An 18,092-nucleotide genomic window follows, 5' to 3' on the forward strand; every position below is an offset into this window, starting at 1 on the left:
AGGCAAAGGTTGTAGCAACAGAGGGTTTTGAAAGAGACTTCTATTTTCTGTCAAGTGACCTTCCTGGTATTTGTATACTAGTCAAAGATAGACATTTTACTTTAGAAGTCTTTAAAACAGGAAATCGACCTTTTAGAAGTGGAGGCACTAGCTTTTTCTTTTTTTTTTATTTTTTCCAGAATAAACTCTGGGTTGTTTAACAGCTTTCTTCCCCCTCCTTTCCTCTCCTGCCATTGAAACCATAGCACCTCCTGCCCTGCCCCACCAGTGACGTGTTCTCACAGTGGATGTTAGGGCTGCTGCTCACACGTTAGACGAGATGTTCTGTATGTTGTGCATGCTTTCAAGAATCAGGAAATTTGAGGGAGGTTAGAAAAGAGCTCAAAGATGTTTTCAAACTAGAACCCAGGTTCAGTGGCTTTTCCACCACCCAGATTCATTAACAGTGAATTTGGGGCCTGGGTCTTCCTCCCAACAAACCAGGAAAGGACTGGTTCACAATTGGAAGAGGGGTACAATGAGGCCGTATATTGTCACCCTGCTTATGTAACTTATATACATCATGCAAAATGCTAGATGAACCACAAGCTGGAATCAAGGTTGCTGGGAGAAATATCAACAACCTCAGCTATGCAGATAACACCAGCCTAATGACAGAAGGTGAAGAGGAACTAAAAAGCCTCTTGATGAGGGTGAAAGAGGAAAGTGAAAAATCTGGCTTAAAACTCAACATTTGGACTTCCCTGGTGGCTCAGTGATAAAGAATCCACTTGCCGGTGTAGGAGATCGGGGTTCGATTCATGATCCTGGAGGAGCCCACATGCTGCAGAGTGACTCAGTCCATGCTCCACAGGTTTTGAACCTGCGCTCTAGAGCCCATGCCCTGCAGCAAGAGACGCCTGAGCACTGCAGCCAGAGAAAAAGCCCACATAGCACCAAAGACCCAGCACAGCCAATAAATAAGTAAATAATTTTAAAAAGAATGTAACATTCAAAAAACTAAGATCGTAACATCCAGTCACATCACTTCATGGCATATAGATGGGGAGAAGTGGAAGCTGACTGACTTTATTTTCTTGGGCTCCAAAATCACTGTGGAGTGTGTGACTGCAGCCATGAAATTAAAAGATGCTTTTTCCTTGGAAGGAAAGCTATGACAAACCTAGACAGTGTATTAAAAAGTAGAGACACCACTCTGCCAACAGAGGTCCATATAATCAAAGCTGTGGTTTTTCCAGTAGCATGTTTGAATATGAAAGTTGGACCATAAAGAAAGCTGAGCGCTGAAGAATTGATGCTTTTGAACTGTGATGCTGTAGAAGACACTTGAGAGTCCCTTGGACTGCAAGATCCAACCAGTGAATTCTAAAGGAAATCAACCCTAATTATTCACTGGAAGGACTGATACTGAAGCTGAAGCTCTGATAGTTTGGCCACCTGATGATGAAAGCCAACTCATTGGAAAAGGTCCTGATACTGGTAAAGATTGACGGCAGGAGGAAAAAGGGGCAAAAGAGGATAAGATGGTTGGATGACATCACTGACTTAACAGACATAAGTTTGAACAAACTCCAGGAGACAGTGAAGGACGAGGAAGCCTGGTGTGCTGCAGTCGATGGAGTCGCAAAGAGTCGGATACGACTGAGCGACTGAACAACAGCCATCGAGTAACCACTCAGGGAGCAAGAGGGTGGTTTGCATGGTGAGGCTGAGGTTTGTAGTGCAGAGAAAGCAAAATAAATGATGAGGCAGGAAATCCCCATGTAAGAAAGCAAAATAAATGATGAGGCAGGAAATCCCCATGTAATTTGTTGGTTGTTATACAAGGGGGTTGAATAGCTCCTTTTATTCCAAGGTGAAGATTTTTTTCTTTTCTTTCTCTCACTCTGGCTCGAGTCAGAGGAAAGACAAGAGAGGTAGAAGCCCTCACTTACAAGCCACGTTTCTCTCTTCCTTGCAGACCCGAACGGAAGCGGAGGGAGGTCATGCAGATCGCCAACACCACCATGTCCAGCCGGAGCAGGAACACCACGGTGCTGGACACCTACAACATCACAGACCCGGAAGAGCTCGAGACTGAGTACCCTTTCTTCGAGAGCAGAGTGGACAACAAGGAGAGAACTGTCATCTCCAACCTCCGGCCTTTTACTCTGTACCGAATCGACATCCACAGCTGTAACCATGAGGCTGAGAAGCTTGGCTGCAGCGCCTCCAACTTTGTCTTTGCAAGAACCATGCCTGCAGGTACAGTGTGATCCAGCTCACCCACACCCAACCTAGTGGAGCAGACTGATTTGAAGAGACAGAGGCTGACACTCTTAGTCTCAGTCCTGCTGATTAAAGAACAGTGGTCATTTACATGTGACTTGGAAGCCCAACAGGGAATGGCATCCATGCATATCGACCCCACTCCCACCCTAGTCTCTCCATGCAAAGTACTTTGAGAGCAGGGAGCTTGATTCAGGCTCGACTCTTTTCCTTCTTCTCGTGGATGTGCATTATGCATTCCCACAGCCCTTTTCTGCCAGGCCCCTCCCTAAGTTTCCATGAAATCCCCAGTGTGCGGCCCTGATTCAGAGTGAGCATCACTCCTCAGGGGCAGCTCCCATGCAGTCTTTGGTCCTGCTTGCTTAATCTTCACCTTCCCCTTGTAAGTTAGAAGCTGCCTATGGCTCAGACAGCCACACATCCACCTTTCAGGATGGATGAACTGCAGCATTTGCTTCCCTGCAGAGCTGGCAGGGAACACAGAGTGTCTGCGTCTGGGGATGGGGCCTCCTGGGTTCGGTTCCAGCCTCTGCCAGCCAACCCAGCCTTCGTCTCCTCACCGTCCCAGGAGAGACACAGCCCAGCTGATTTCTCAGGGCTCTTCCCAGCTGGAACCTGCAGTGACTTTGCTCACCACCTGGCTTACTACTCTAAGAAACACAAGCAAGAGAGGAAGCACCCGAGCCTCCCCCGGCAGCTGCAGGAATCGCTGATTCCACCCCAGCGAGCTTGCGCTCAGCAGCGGCTTCCTGGCGGCTTCCTCCCAGGCAGGCTTGAGGACCATCCTTCACACCTGCCCAGAAATTGCATCTGCCGCAGGCAGATGCAGAGCACAGGCGGGGCCCAGGACCCAGCCTACAGGCTGGGGCCGCTGCTTCTGCTCACCCTGCGCCTTTTCCGTGCTGCTGGTATCAACAGCATCGCATAGAAGCCGAGAACCAGACCTGAGTGACTTGAATTGCCAAGATTGTCCTCCTGTGCTTGAGAGTAGGCTTTTCTGTTGGGGGACCGGAGTGGGAAGGGAAGGTATGGTGGCATCTTGAGACTTACAATCATTAGGTTGTTCTGATTCCAAAACCCCTGCTGTGTGTGCGTGGCCAGGCCAAGAGGAGTCGCCACGGCTGTTGTCCACTGTCCTGTGTGAGGCATTGGGGAGGCCGTTCTTAAATTAGTCCAGTGTTTCTGTCCCTCCCTGGGGGCTCGAATCTAACTTTCTTGCCTGTTTCAATTGTTGCACAGAAGGAGCAGATGACATTCCTGGGCCGGTGACCTGGGAGCCAAGGCCTGAGAACTCCATCTTTTTAAAATGGCCAGAACCTGAGAATCCCAATGGATTGATCCTCATGTATGAAATAAAATATGGATCCCAAGTCGAGGTGAGTCTGGACGCTGAGCACGTGTGGGTGCATTTCTGTTACAGGTGTGGTGTACATTACACCGAGACACAGGGCACCCCTGGTTAGCTGAAGACTAAACAATGGAATAAGGAGGTGAGGCAGTGAGGACTTAGGTCTTTCTAGCAGCTCTCTGCTCTTTGAGGAATTTTCACAGTGTGCAAGGAGCTGGCTTATCCTTACCCGCCAAGAAATTGTTTCTTTACAGAAAGTGATCTTTCAGCCTAGAGACTGGTCTTAATAACTTAATCTTTCTGAAACACTTTTTGGTTAAAGTAATAAGGTCTGGTTAGGGCTTGATGCGCTTTCAGTTCCTGGAGGACTGCCACCACGTAGAGCCGGTGTTTGCCCTTTTCCTGAGAGTCGGCGTCAGCATCAGCGGGGGGCGAGCGGCCAGGCAGCCACAGCTGTCTGTTTCCAACGTGTGTGGGGAATTGACACCTGTGTTTTATTTCTTCCAGGATCAGCGGGAATGTGTGTCCAGACAGGAGTACAGGAAGTATGGAGGAGCCAAGCTAAACCGGCTCAACCCAGGGAACTACACAGCCCGGATCCAGGCCACCTCTCTCTCTGGGAATGGGTCGTGGACGGATCCCGTGTTCTTCTACGTTCAGGCCAAGAGTAAGGCCGCGGTGGGAGCCGCTGATGGGGCCGGGACGGGGGAAGCCTGATTTTCTGATTCCCATCACCCACCACCGAGAAGAGGCACACTAATGCCAGCATCCCGTCTGGGAGCTCAGGCCGGGGAGCTGCTGCACGTGGGGTCCCTGCCTCAGGGACCCTCTTTTGAGGGAGTCAGCAAGGGGGCCCTTGCTCTCAGCTTGATGTATGTCCAGAGCATTTTACAAAGTACTGAATTGACCATTCTGCCTTCTTCCTCGTCAGGGATGCTGGTTGGGGCTCAGACTCAGGGCTTAGCATCCTAAGGGGGATCACAAACCCAGGGGCCTTCTGGTCCAGCCTGCTTCAGGGCAGGAGTCATCGCCATGACAGAATCCCAGGCCGAGGCTGCGCTCCATCACTGCTCGTTGGTAAAATACAGACGCGCTTGTAAAGCAGCAACGCACATTGAGAGTACACGGTACTCCTGTGGGGTGATGGGCTTCCCAGGTGGCGCAAGTGGTAAGGAACCTCCTGCCGAAACAGAAGATGTGAGAGACTTGGGTTCGACCCCTGGGTCAGGACAGTCCCCTGGAGGAAAGCATGGCAATGCAGTCCAGTATTCCTGCCTGGAGAATCCCATGGACAGAGGAGCCTGGCGGGCTACAGTCCGTGGGGCTGCAAAGCGCTGGACACAGCTGAAGCAACCTAGCACACATGCACACACACATTCCCCATTTGGCACAGAGGCTGGGCTGTGTGTTGAGTTTACGCTGAAACCATCAACACGACAGTATTCTTAGAAGGCCATTCTATGTGAGGATTTTAGATTTTAAAACCGAGTTTTGTAAAATGTATGAGCACAAGGGCACTGTACTTGCTTGGCCAAGAAAATTCGGTATTTTCGGTTGGTGACATAAATATTCCTTGTTATTTCCATTTTGAGTTTGTACTATTTTGTAGTAGAAACCAGATTTTTAAGATTATTTTATGTTCAGATAATGGGATCAGACTGGTTGTAATACTATTCCTGACTGCTTGTTGGAGAAAAAGCGACCCCCGTGTGCTGAGTGGTGCTTCTTTTGGGTCAAGTGGGCAGTTCCCACTGCCCTGGTCCCCTCTGGCGTCCACACCCGTGCTGCTCTGGTCCAGAGTCTGAGTTATTAAACTCAGGATTCAATGGATCCAGCAGTCCATCTGGTTAGTGCCTAAAAGTCCAAGACACGCATGATATTTAGAAATCTCCAATGTGACAGATACCAAAAGAAGGATGGGGGGAAATAGAATTGCCGACCTTGAGACATCATTTTGTGAGCCTGGAACTGTATGAGGGCTAAACAGATGCTTAAACAGATCGTTCCGTCATCTGAAATGGTCTGAATTCTCCATGCGCCCCGCTTCACCTGCTCTTTGCAGTTGGAAGATGCCATGCCCTCCAGCGAGGGAACTTTCTCCGTACTCCCAGAGCCCTCCCCAAAGAAGCGACTTCTTGGCCTGCTCTGCGGCCTTCCCCTGTCCACATCCATCCCTCAGGAACAGGGCCCAGGTTTAGAGGACTCGGGCGGCGCTGTGTTCTTTGAAACAGCAGCGTGGGCTTCTGAGGCACCGTGAACTTGGCTTGTTGGCGAGAAGCTGTCCTATCTGCTGTCGCCCCCCGTTAACCCTGTGGGTCCTGGGAGCCCGTGGGAGACCCAGAGCCCCTCTGGTGGCACCTTTCCAACAGGAGTTGGCAAACACCACCGGGAAATTGGATCTGTGTGCCTACTTTACTATCAAGAGGCTGTTCCTTGTGTCAGACCAGATTCCCTCTTGCTACGGTTGAACCGCCTCTCCTGTTCGGTCCTCAGAGGAGACAGAAGCTTTGGAAGCTTTCTGGCAACTGCTCTCCTTTTAGGAGCCCTTCATGTGCTTGAATACTATTAAATTACTCTTCAGGCTTTTCTTCTCCAGACTAAATAATCTCAAGTTTGGGGCCCTTTCTCATAAGCCAGTCTCAGAAACCAATTTTCCAGCTATTCAATCATTTTGTTCTTCTCTGGATGTGTTCCAGTTTCTTCATGTCCCTGTTGAAATGTGAAACTCAAAAAGAACATGGTACAACCTGACCAGTAGTATAAGTGATACAAATAGAATAAATAGTCCTCAGGGAGCAAAAAAAAAAAAAACCCTCCATTAGCTTCCCAAAAGCCGTGTTAACTTGCAACTGTTTTCAAGAACTAGGAAATGTAGGAGCCTGCATCCATTTCTACAGCATTTTGATAAAAATACTTTAATTAAAAAAATAGGTTTAATAGTCCTTACAGAGTAATAATAATAGTAGTATTTAGTGGCAAAGTAATTATTGATGGGGGAGCTTAATAGATGTAACTGGGTCCCCAGTGAGTTCCACCCTCATTTCCACATAGACATTTCTCAAATATCCCACAGGCGCTTGAGATGCCTCGTGCACAAAACCAGAATCACAGCTGGCACCTTCAGAATCCTTCTCCCCCCCGCCCCGCCCCCAGTTCCTCAGCTCAGTCTGTGGCCCCGTAACCCGCACAGTCCCCAAGCCAGGAGCCTCACGGCCACTGCTCCCCTTTCCTTCTCTCCTGCCGCCCACTTCTCATTCAAACCCATGTCTCATCTTTTCTGCCTCTGTGTTCTCTCAGAATCCAGCTTCTGTAGCCACCACCACCACCTCAGCTCAGAGCCTCTAAGGCACTTACTTCATGGAGAGAGTGCGAGCTGGGGTACAGGAAGCCTAAGTGCCAAGGCCAGCCCGCTGCCTGTGTGACCTTGCGGGGGACAGTTCATCTCTGTGAGTCTTGGTCATTCGTAGAAAAGGAGCAGTGATTCCCTCGAGAGGTCCAAGTCGGGCAATGCAGAACATGCCCAGGACCCCTCCCTTGGAGAGGGCAGAGTCCCCTCCCCACTGCCAGCCGCTCAGGCTGTCCTCGGGCACAGCCAGCTCTCCCCACCCAAGTGCTATCAAGTTTACTGCAGGGCTGGAGGGCTCTTCCCTATTCCTCCTCATCTGCAGAGTGCAGTTCACGCTGCTTGGCCTGGTCAGGGCCCCTGGGAGCCGGCCCTGACTTCTCTGCATGTCACTTCCAGCCATGCTATGCTTGGCCAGCTTCTCCTGACTCTCTCCACACTCTTGTTTCCTCCCTGCCCCCTTGAAGTGTGTGTAGTCCACTTGTGGTTCTGCTACCTGTGGGCATGTTGATTGTCAGCATCCAGCTGAATTTTCTAAGCATGTGGATCAGTGTCCAGCCTGTCATCTGTCATCTAAGAGCTGAGCATGGTAACGAGCAGGTGTGAGCTCTGTGGTCTCAGACTGTAACTGTGGCCTCTGATGTTTAGGGGAGAATTCAGAGCAGCTTTGGTAAAGGGTGCCATCCAATTACTCTTGTTTTTTTAGGTTGTCTGTGGAAGTGTCTTAAGACAGATTGAGCTTGAGCACTATGTACATAAAAAGCTATTCATCTGATTTTAGCAAATGTATGCAACTCCATTAATAGTCATCTAACTGTGTGTGTGTGTGTGTGTGTGAGTGTGTGTGTGTGTGTGCACTCAGTCGTGTCCAACTCTTTTCAACCCTGTGGGCTGCGGCCCACCAGATTTTCCAGGCGATAATACTGGCATGGGTTGCCATTTCCTACGCCAGGGTTTGAACCCAGGTCTCCCAGATCTCCTGCATTGCCAGAGGATTCTTTAGCACTGAGCCACCAGAGATTATTTTACTTGAATCCATCATTTGAACTGCTTCAGAATATACTTAGGTTGACGATAAAAATGACTCTATTTCTCAGTCTGCACTTCTTTAATATTTTTGCAAATGACTTGGTTTTCTTTCTCTTTTTTTGTTATAGCCAACTAGACTTCCTAGTTCGTGATAAGCAATAGAGGAATTCTCAGGGATTTTTTTTTTCATACTTTCAACTGAATATGAAATATGTTCATCTCCTGACATGCTGTCATTTCTGGCTTGTTTCTGCAGCGACATATGAGAACTTCATCCACCTGATGATCGCTCTGCCCATTGCGGTTCTGTTGATAGTGGGAGGCTTGGTTATAATGCTGTACGTCTTCCATAGAAAAAGGTGAGTGCCTTGGTGCGAAGTTCAGACACTTGCTGCTTCGGACTGGTTTGATGATTTGAACCTGCGTTAAGATGAACTTTTTGAGGAGTTTAAGGAAATACCTTATGGATCAGAAAATCTGATTTTCCAGTCAAGTGTTCTTTGCAGAAAAAGAGAACATTTTCTAATGATTCAACAGCAGAAATTTTTTTTTTTTTTTTTGGAGTCTGGTTGACGCATCACAGATATTGCTGCTTCTGCAGAGCTTTTTCAAACATGGTATTTTAACCCTGTCCATAAAATAAGCTTTCAGTTTCCGATGAAGTAAAGAAAGAAATGTTACTGATTTGAGGCCAAGGAGGAAGCCAAGAGAGGCCTTAGTGTGAGCTGTCCTGATGGCACTCCCCTCCCCCACTCCTCTGTCCTTAATGAATCAGAACAAATAAAACGGAAGAAAGTACAAACAGAAATGTGTGGGTTTTTTTTTTTTTTCTAACCTAAACTTCATCTTTTTGGCAGAAATAGCAGCAGGCTGGGAAATGGAGTGCTGTATGCCTCTGTGAACCCGGAGTATTTCAGCGCAGCTGATGGTAAGTCCCTGCCTGAGATCCCAGCTCGGGAGCTTTTGAGCGTTAGTAATTCAGGGGAAGGTGTTTGCATTGTTTTGAGGTACCTTTGACCTCAGATCTGTCTTCATTAATACTTCATTTTAAAAAAAATTTTTTTTGAGCAATTCACTGCATATGTCAAAAATTCTAGGACTGTCTGAGCTGCCCCAAGGGAATACGGGCTTCAGAGATGGATGTGGCCAACACAGTAATTCATTTATTTAATTGCCTGAAATTTTATGCTAGAATGAAAAAAGCTGTGTAATTGTCAACATCCAGTTGAAGATATGCTGGAGCTGACAAAGCAGTCCTTTTAAACTAGTTTTACCTTGAGTCCTATGTCTTTAAAATTGTCTTTGATCACCACGGCTTCTCAGCTTTTTGTATCTTGGAGATTTTTTGTTCATTCCCTCCTGACTAGGGTCTCCATGGCCCGTTCACATTCCCTCTGGTAATTACTCATGAGAGCTGTTTACTTTAAACGGCTGAGAAGGTCTGAATTGGAAGCTGGATTGTGCTTTTTCCCCCCTTTTTTGGTATCTTGTCTTCCTAGTTTGCCAAAATCCAAACTTTTCAAAGTAAGTCAAGGTGAGCCCTTTGCCATTGGGTGCCACTAACTGGCCCTTTGCTAGGGGCATTCATAAATGCCAACCCATTTGATCCCTACATCTTTATGAAGGTGAAAATGTTAGTCACTTAGTCATGTCTGACTCCTTGAAAACCCATGCATGGACTGTAGCCCACCAGGCTCCTCTGTCCATGGCATTCTCCAGGCAGGAACACTGGAGTGGGCAGCCATTCCCTTCTCCAGGAATCTTCCTGACCCAGGAATCAAGCCCTGGCCTCCTGGATTGCAGGCAGATTCCTTACCGTCTGAGCCACCAAGAAACCCGGTAGAATGGACTTTCTGATGCTTCGTTGGGTGATAAGGCTCAGAGAAGAAACACGCCCAGATCACAGAACTAGGCGGTTGAGAAGTCAGGGTAAAGCAGTCCTGGGCACTGTGTTAACGTGTGATGCAGTTGCTGTGGGGAAGGACTGTGAGGTTCTGGGGGTATTGCAGGCAAGCTGGCCCATGCGAGGGGCTGGACCCAGTCTGTCAAATGCATGAAGAGTGGAATTAGGTTAATGTGTTCAGAAAATTATTTGACTCGCTCATGCTTCAGAAACAGAAGTGTGTATGCAGGAGACATGAAATAAAGAGTCCTGATTATTCTAACTGCTCATCCTCATCAAATGAGGAAACGATTAAAAGCACCATATATAAGTGTGTTATCTTTATTACTGTGCTTCCTTTAATAATTTCTAATTCAAATTGTGTTTACAATAGAATCAGTCAAAAGCAGAGTCCTCTGAATGGGAATCAAATGTAGAAAGATGAGGACATTATAAAGGTCTCGCAAAGTTGTATTTTTTTAAAGGGCATGTATGTGCTTCCTTGGTGGTCCAGGGTTAAGAATATGCCTTGCAATACAAGGGACGCTGATTTGATCCCTGGTTGAGGAAGATCCCACATGCCAGGGAGCAGCTAACCCCTTGACCCACGGCTGCTGGGCAGACACTTGCAAACCCACGAGCCACAGGTACTGAAGCCCACACACCTGGATCCTGAGCTCTGCCACAAGAGAAGCCAACGCGGCGAGAAGCCTGCGCACTGCAACAGAGTAGCCCCCGCCCGTGACAACTAGAGAAAGCCTGCGTGCTGCAACAAAAGCCCACCACAGCCAAAAATAAAACGGATAATTTTTTTAAAGTAAAAGCCATATATGCGTACACACATACCTATACATCTCTGTGTGTGTGTGTATGTATAAGGCACAGAGAATGTTCTGGAAGGATACATGCCAAACTTAAAAGACTAATTACTTGTGGAGGGGGTCTTTTTCTTAAAAAAAAAAAGAAGATTTTTATGCATTGTTTATGTAAACGTAGTTTTTAATCTAATATAGATTATTATTTATTAATTAATAATTTATTATTAATATAGGAAAATGCAGTGCTCTATCGGTTTGGAGTAAGACTGCTGTAGAGAATAAAGCATAGAAGATTGGCATTTGCAGCTTTGACTATGAAGTATCTAGGAAGTTTGAGAGCGCACAATCAAATCAGACTCTAATGGCGATTTGAATTCAAGTTCTGTGTCTTTCCAGAGTGCTTTCATAATGTAATCTCTTGATTCTTTAAAAACTAAACAAAGAAAGCTTACTGTCACTCAGGCCAACAGGTAGAAATACTGTCACCTTATTTGAACTTAATTTATTTGGCCTTTGGACAAGCATCTTATAACTAGTTTCCTCAGGGGGCAACAAAATGACATCGCAGTTCAAAATTGCTTAAAACACTTCTCTCTCCAGAGCTGATCTGCATGTCACCATTCTCCAAGCACACTGAAAATCCCCTCCGGGGAAACGCTGATAGCATTGTGTGCGTAAGCCTCTGCTGCCCGGCAGGGCTTAGGGCTGCTGGCTGAAGTCAGAGCTGTTGGGTTGAATTGAGAGAAGGGATTGTGATTATTGACTTCAGCCACCTCCAAGGGATGAATGTGATTGGTTTTAACTCCATGTTTCACGGTGAGCTACATAGCTAATTCTGATTAAAAGCAAGCCTGGATTTTCGGAGATAAATGGATATAGACTATCCCTTTATACTTTCTGAGGGGTATCAGAAAGAGTCTTACTTACTAGGGTGTCTTGTGTATTTACTGTCTTAAGCAAGCATCAGCCTTCTCTTCCAGGCTATAAACTGTCTAAGCCATATGGAGGGTGGAATTCCATTTGTGACATTCCTGAGCACATACCTACGTACTATGAAATACAAAAATGTATGTGAAAGAAAATTCTATGTTGATTAACATAGTCCATATTGGACATTCCTTAGAGGTGTAAATTGGTGGTATCTCCTGGGCCTGATTCATAGACATCTTTACTTTACGAGAGTGTCAGAATACAGCTGTCAACCCACTTCTTCTCTTACATCCAGCCAAAGGCCCACAGTTAACATCTAAAAGCGTAAAGGCAAACACAGGTTCCCAGTCTTTCTGCATTTCTGAGCCAGGGCCATCTCTTTCCAATCAGTGGAGCTGGCCAGGGGTTCCCTTCTCAGACAAGCACATGAGCACACAGCATTAGAAGAATACAGTTATAATTGAAATTTCTTATGAATCTATGGAACAGGTACATTTTACTTTAGTTCTCACCTACCCATCAGAGTGGTCGGATGGATTTTCTTCTCTTTTCTTTCTTTCCTCCCTTCTCCCCTTCCCTCTTTCTTTCTCCTTCCTCCTGCCTAGAAATATTTATTTATTTTCTTAAACCAGCTTGAGTCTGACCAGAAGCATAGGCTGGAGAGGAAATCATATTCAGGCTTAGTCATCGCCAAGCCTCACTCGCCAGCCCCTCACCCCAGTGATGGGAGGTCCCTGAGTTCACAGAGCCCAGGCCCAAGTCCTGGGGAGACCCTTCTGCTCATCAGCTGTCCCTTCCTGCATGCTGGTCACCACTGACTACTCCTCGGTAGGAATGAGCACTGAAACAGAGCTCATCGCTTCCATAGCTCACTCAGTGCCCCAGGGTCTCTGACTCTGTCCAGGCTAGAGCAGAGCTACCCATGGAAGTGTTAATGCCAATCCCATAAGAAACCTGAAATGTTTCTAGTAGCCACATATAAAATAGGAAAAAGAAGCTAGTGAAATACATATTGATAACGTTTTCTTTAACTCAGTATATCCAAAGTATTATCAGTTTTAATATGCAGTCAGTATAAAAGTTACTGAAGTATTACATTATTTTTTGAAATGCAACGTGGATTTTATACTTATAGCAACATCTGAAGTTGGACGACTTTCTGTTTCTTCCTTGCCGTTAGTATCTTTGAATTATCTAGAAATCCATGAGGACTTGAAATTCTAATGTTTGACTGTACAATGGCCTTACTGACATCCCCAGCCTGTGGGAGATTCCAGAGCCAGCCATATGCCCGTGCCCCCCAGTGCTCTCCTCTGTGGGCTCCAGGGAGCGGCACTTTGCCCTCCTTGGCCTGGAGTTTGCCGGGAACGCGTCCTGCCCAGCCCGGTCCCGCTGGCTCAGCTCCGGCCTCTTCCTTCTCAGTGTACGTTCCTGACGAGTGGGAGGTGGCCCGGGAGAAGATCACCATGAGCCGCGAGCTGGGCCAGGGCTCCTTCGGGATGGTCTACGAAGGCGTGGCCAAGGGCGTGGTCAAGGATGAGCCCGAGACCAGGGTGGCCATTAAGACGGTGAACGAGGCCGCCAGCATGCGCGAGCGGATCGAGTTTCTCAATGAGGCCTCGGTGATGAAGGAGTTCAATTGTCACCACGTGGTAAGAGGGGGCCCCGGGTGTGGGCCACACACTCGGGGTTGCCGTCTCGCCCCGGCTTCCAGGAGGCTTCCCGTCACCTCACTGCTCCATTAGATGCCGTGCACACCGAGGTTCCAGAGGCGGTGCAGGGCCGACCTATGAGACCCGGGGCCATCGTCCGGGCTCTGCTCCAGCCCAGCGGTCCCAGCGGCGGGGAGCTGTGTCATGGGGGGTCCTCACCCGCTCAGCCCTTCTCACTGTGTCTTTCCTCACAGGTGCGCTTGCTGGGCGTGGTGTCCCAGGGCCAGCCGACGCTGGTCATCATGGAACTGATGACCCGGGGGGACCTCAAGAGTTATCTCCGGTCTCTGAGGCCAGAAATGGAGGTAAGTTTTGATTTTCATCCGCATCCCATATCATCTGTTCCCTTTCCTTTAGAACCTTCCCCAGAAGATACCGAGTCTTTAAATTCGTGTACTGTTCTTGCTGCAGGCTTGGTTCTCGGTCCTCTATAGCTGCAGTCCCCACCCATTTTGGCACCAGGGACCGCCTTCATGGGAGACAGATTTTCCACAGACCAGAGCCGGGGGATGATTTGGGGATGACTCAAGCACGTTACATTTATTGTGCACTCCATATGCACGCTAAGTCTCTTCAGTCGTGTCCAACTCTCTGCAACCCTATGGACTGTAGCCTGCCAGGCTCCTCTGTCCACGGAATTCACCAGGAAAGAACCCTGGAGTGGGTTGCCATTTCCTCCTCCAGGGGATCTTAAGGATCGAACCCACATGTCCTGCATTGCCCACCGACTCTTTACCCACTGAGCCACCTTAAGAGAAGCCCTTACTGTGCACTTTATTTCTAATCTAATACCAATGCCGATCTGCCAGGAGGTACTGGTCCATGGCCCAGAGGTTGGGGACTCCTGCTTTATACAAAGGAGTTCCCTGACTACAGAGAGACCTGGATCTTCAGTGAGAGGCCCTTGCCAGTACGCAAGATACCCTGTTAACCAAATCCCTGTGGGATTTTGCTGACACCTCATTCTCTCTACCCACTGCGTCAGCTCCAGCACTGTCTCTCTAGTTCCCACTGACAGACCTGTCCACACCACTGCCTCCCTGTGGCCTTTGCTGCCCGCACTCTGTCTGGGGTACCCATCTCTGCTGCCCCATCTTGGGCCGCGCTTGTCAGAGCTCAGTATCAGGTTGACCTGCCTCTTCTGCTGGGATGCCTTCCCCCAGGCTGGTGCACAGACTCCCACTCCCTCAGAAGCCCACGCGCCACGTGCGCCTTCTCCCCTCCCGTGGGCAGTCTGAGCCGTTGAGCTGAGGGAGCCCTATTTCTGAAAATAGGGCTCCCCTCCTGCATCCACATTTTTGGCTTTATCCTCAGTCAGCGTCTTGCTTGAGCTTCTGAATGTTCATCGCCTCAACTGAACCATGATCTCTTCCTAGTCTCGGGAAAAATATCAATTTGTATTACAAGCTTCAGGTTCATCACTGCGGTGTCTCTCCTTTGGCAGCGTGAACCCAGCTTTTAATAATTTGGAGGCATGACTTTTAAGAGAGTAGTTCTAAGAGTAAACTGGGAGATAAATACTTAGAAGGAATACTAGCCACATCTGCCTTCCACTTGACTGCCTCACTGGGCCTCCGGTCCTCATTGGGATCCTGACTTTGCTGCCTATTGAGGAAGCATTGGGTCTGCTGTACGAGCCTTGGATCCTGCCCTTTCTTTACCCTTTTTGAATGTCTGTAGCCTGTCTCTGAGCATAATCCTTTGTTTTCTTCATTTAATCGACAACTGAATCTTCTCTCAAATAGTAGTTCCTTAGTTTTTGTTCCAAGCACTTGTTCACACGTGGCTTCCTTTACTCACAGCCGATGGGTGTGGTTCTGCGAGGCCCACGGAGCCCCGTGTGGACCGAGGCTCCCAGCAGGGAGGTTTGCGACACGCCCACCCTTTGTTCTGCCTCATGGGGCGCCCAGCTCCCCTGGACCTCAGTGCCTTGCCCCAGCCCGCTCTGTAACACCCAGACCAGCACAAAGGACAAAGGCTCCATCAGCTGGCGGCTGGAGGCGTGGCAGCGTGTTTCCTATCAGATTCACTGACACAGCCTCTGAGGAGCCCGAAGCACTTGCTGCCCCCGTCCCGTCTCAGGCACAGAGTGAAAAGCTCGTCGCCCTCACCTGGCTCTGCCCCTAGCTGTCTGCATCTCAGACGGCGGCTCGGACTCTGGGCCTTGGTTTCCTTCCCTGTGCCTAAGAGGGTTGGTCCTTCTCATGTCAAAATTTCACTTTTAGGTTTGTCAGACTTAAAGTTGTCCTTTCTGGCCCATGTCAAGCATAAAGCTGCGTGTGCTTGTCCTGTGGTCCTGTTATGTTCTGCACGGCATCCTCTCCCCCCGCACCGAAGGTTCACGCGTTTCCCTTGCTGACCTGGATGCGCTTGTGTGCACGTCTTAAGCAGTTCTGAGCAAATTAAAGATTTCTGTTCTCTAAAACATCTGAAAGCAATGGCAGTATTAGCACTGTGAACTGACAGAAAGTTAGCCCTCTCTTTCAATAATTAAAATCGGGTTCCTTTCTTTGCTTCTGTTTTTATATTAATCATGAATGGCCACTTCTAATAAAGAAAGAAAGTGAAGTCGCTCAGTCCTGTCTGACTCTTCGTGGCCCCATGGACTGTAGCCCGCGAGGCTCCTCCGTCCATGGGATTTTCCAGGCAGGAGTACTGGAGTGGGGTGCCCTTTCCTTCTCTGTCTGTCATATTAATCATGAGAGGCCCCTTCTAATAAGCACCTAATTTAATACTCCACAGCTTCTTGAGCGTAAGCTTAACATTTTACCTTCAGTTTCCCAGGGCACCAGACCAGGAACATCTAAAGCCCTGGAAAGGCTCATTTGCACAAGGCCCCTTTCTGAAGGAAAGGGGTGTCTGGCTTACCCTTCGGGCCATCTCATCACTTCCCCAGGCAGCTCAGTGATGAGGATTTTAAACCACAGACATTCCTGATAGTAGCTTCAGAATTCAAGTGTAGGGAAGCAACCCATAAGTACTTGGAAAGTTGTTACCCTGCTTTTAGAAGCCAACTTTGGGGCAGAAACTGCCCCCTCAGTGGGTAAAGCCAGCAATCCCTAGGCATGGTCTCCAGTCATCCTGCTAGCAGTGATCCCCGCCTTGACCCCAGGGGTGTGAAAGAGCCCAGGCATGAGCCAGTGCACACTCTTCTCGTGGCCCAGGCTTTGAGCTAGGGAGGGCACGCATGGGGCCTGTCAAAGCAGGACGGCTTTAATGTCGCAGGAGGTGCTCTGTAGGCAGGGAAACCGAGGTAAAGTGTCGAACTCACGCAAGCAAGAGATGGTCAGCACAGAAACCTTTTGGGATAAAGAAACTTGGCCACACATTTTATATGATGTTTTTCTAAGTGGACTTATTATTTGGGGGTATTTCTTTTCAGTGCTGAAGTCAGTATGTTGCCCTCCTCTGCAAAGAGGAAGTGTTTATCCAAGTTACTTGTTGGACATCGGTCCCCTCCAGAGTAGGCGTCCGTTGAACTTAAATGAACTGCAAAGGCTTGCTTTCCACAGCATGCACAGAAAATTATAATCCAAGGAATGCCACTCTGTAAGGGGAACAAATTAATCTTGATGTCTTTGTACTTTAGAAGAAAGTGGAAGGGAAAGAGAAGGATTAAGTAATTTATAACAAAGCTTTCATGGGAAATAATGTATCCGGTGTCCATTCAGGACTGTTTGCTTCTTTCCACACAGCCTTTGTAATGTCCCCTCCCTCCTTTTCCCTGTATGGACTTGAATTGTAGACATAAAAGGAAGACTTAGACTAGTTGTAATTTGAGTATCCAGAATCCTTAATATCACAATTTCCTGGCTTCACTAAATGCTGTTAGTCCCACCGCAGCACCAAAGGTGCTGGGCCGAGTTGTACTAATAGGCGCTTCTCTCTGCAGCTCTGCACTGGGTCAGAGGGCAGTGCCACGGCCTCCTTCTGAGCCACTCCTGGTTTCCTCGCAGAAAGACTTGGGGTGCTCAGGTTGAACAAAAGAGGATCGACAAACCCTGAAAGAGTGTGGGGTGGGAAAAATCCCTGAATTCTCAAGTGTATCTTTTTTTTTTTTTGATTCTCCAACAGAATAATCCAGTCCTAGCACCTCCCAGCCTAAGCAAAATGATCCAGATGGCTGGCGAGATTGCAGATGGCATGGCATACCTCAACGCCAATAAGTTTGTCCACAGAGACCTCGCTGCCCGGAACTGCATGGTGGCCGAAGATTTCACAGTCAAAATCGGAGGTGTGTTCTTAGCTTTTCAGATCTGAGCTAAAGTCGCACGAGTCTTAGGGACCCCATGGGCATTAGCCTGCCCAGGGAGAGGTCTTCCCATACATCCTGTGACTGCAGAGGCTTCTTCTTGGGAGTCATGTGACTATGTCCCGTTGGTAGTCAACCAGCAGACTGGCTCCAATCTCGATAGCACGTGGGTGCAGCAGTCCAGGCAGTGGGCAAGGGCGAGCTGAGGCCATGATCCCTGCAGGTGCCTCTCCTGGGATGTGGGGCGTTTCTCCGCAGAACAGTTGTAAGCACCGGTTCCAAAAATAGTTGAGAAAATGTCCTCAGGTGATTTTGACTTGAACCTAAAAGTCACCACCCAGACTACCAGTATGTCCTTCAGTTGTCCAGCTTACAAGGAGTTTTCCAAACTCCGTGGAGTTTTCTAAGGGTGAGGCCCCCTGGGTGGACCCCATGCGCAGAGCAGGTGTGGTGATGGGGGGTGGTCCCTCGGCGGGGGAAGACCACTGCTCTCCAGGGCTCACACTTGAG

At 48.4% G+C, this 18,092-nt stretch overlaps 1 protein-coding gene across 2 annotated transcripts in view; it reads left to right on the top strand.

Annotated features, from left to right (window-relative positions):
* Positions 1-18,092, top strand: part of IGF1R (insulin like growth factor 1 receptor) — a 304,861-nt gene that overhangs the window by 263,414 nt on the left and 23,355 nt on the right. For both annotated transcript variants that reach the window (XM_027522149.1, XM_027522150.1), the window contains exons 11-18: positions 1,961-2,244; positions 3,508-3,644; positions 4,124-4,283; positions 8,245-8,347; positions 8,846-8,916; positions 13,041-13,270; positions 13,525-13,635; positions 17,405-17,564. In XM_027522149.1, coding sequence (XP_027377950.1) covers positions 1,961-2,244; positions 3,508-3,644; positions 4,124-4,283; positions 8,245-8,347; positions 8,846-8,916; positions 13,041-13,270; positions 13,525-13,635; positions 17,405-17,564 — 1,256 coding nt within the window. The remainder of the gene's footprint in view (positions 1-1,960; positions 2,245-3,507; positions 3,645-4,123; positions 4,284-8,244; positions 8,348-8,845; positions 8,917-13,040; positions 13,271-13,524; positions 13,636-17,404; positions 17,565-18,092) is intronic.

The sequence above is a fragment of the Bos indicus x Bos taurus genome, chromosome 21 (assembly GCF_003369695.1).
Source record: "Bos indicus x Bos taurus breed Angus x Brahman F1 hybrid chromosome 21, Bos_hybrid_MaternalHap_v2.0, whole genome shotgun sequence".
Taxonomy (NCBI): domain Eukaryota; kingdom Metazoa; phylum Chordata; class Mammalia; order Artiodactyla; family Bovidae; genus Bos; species Bos indicus x Bos taurus.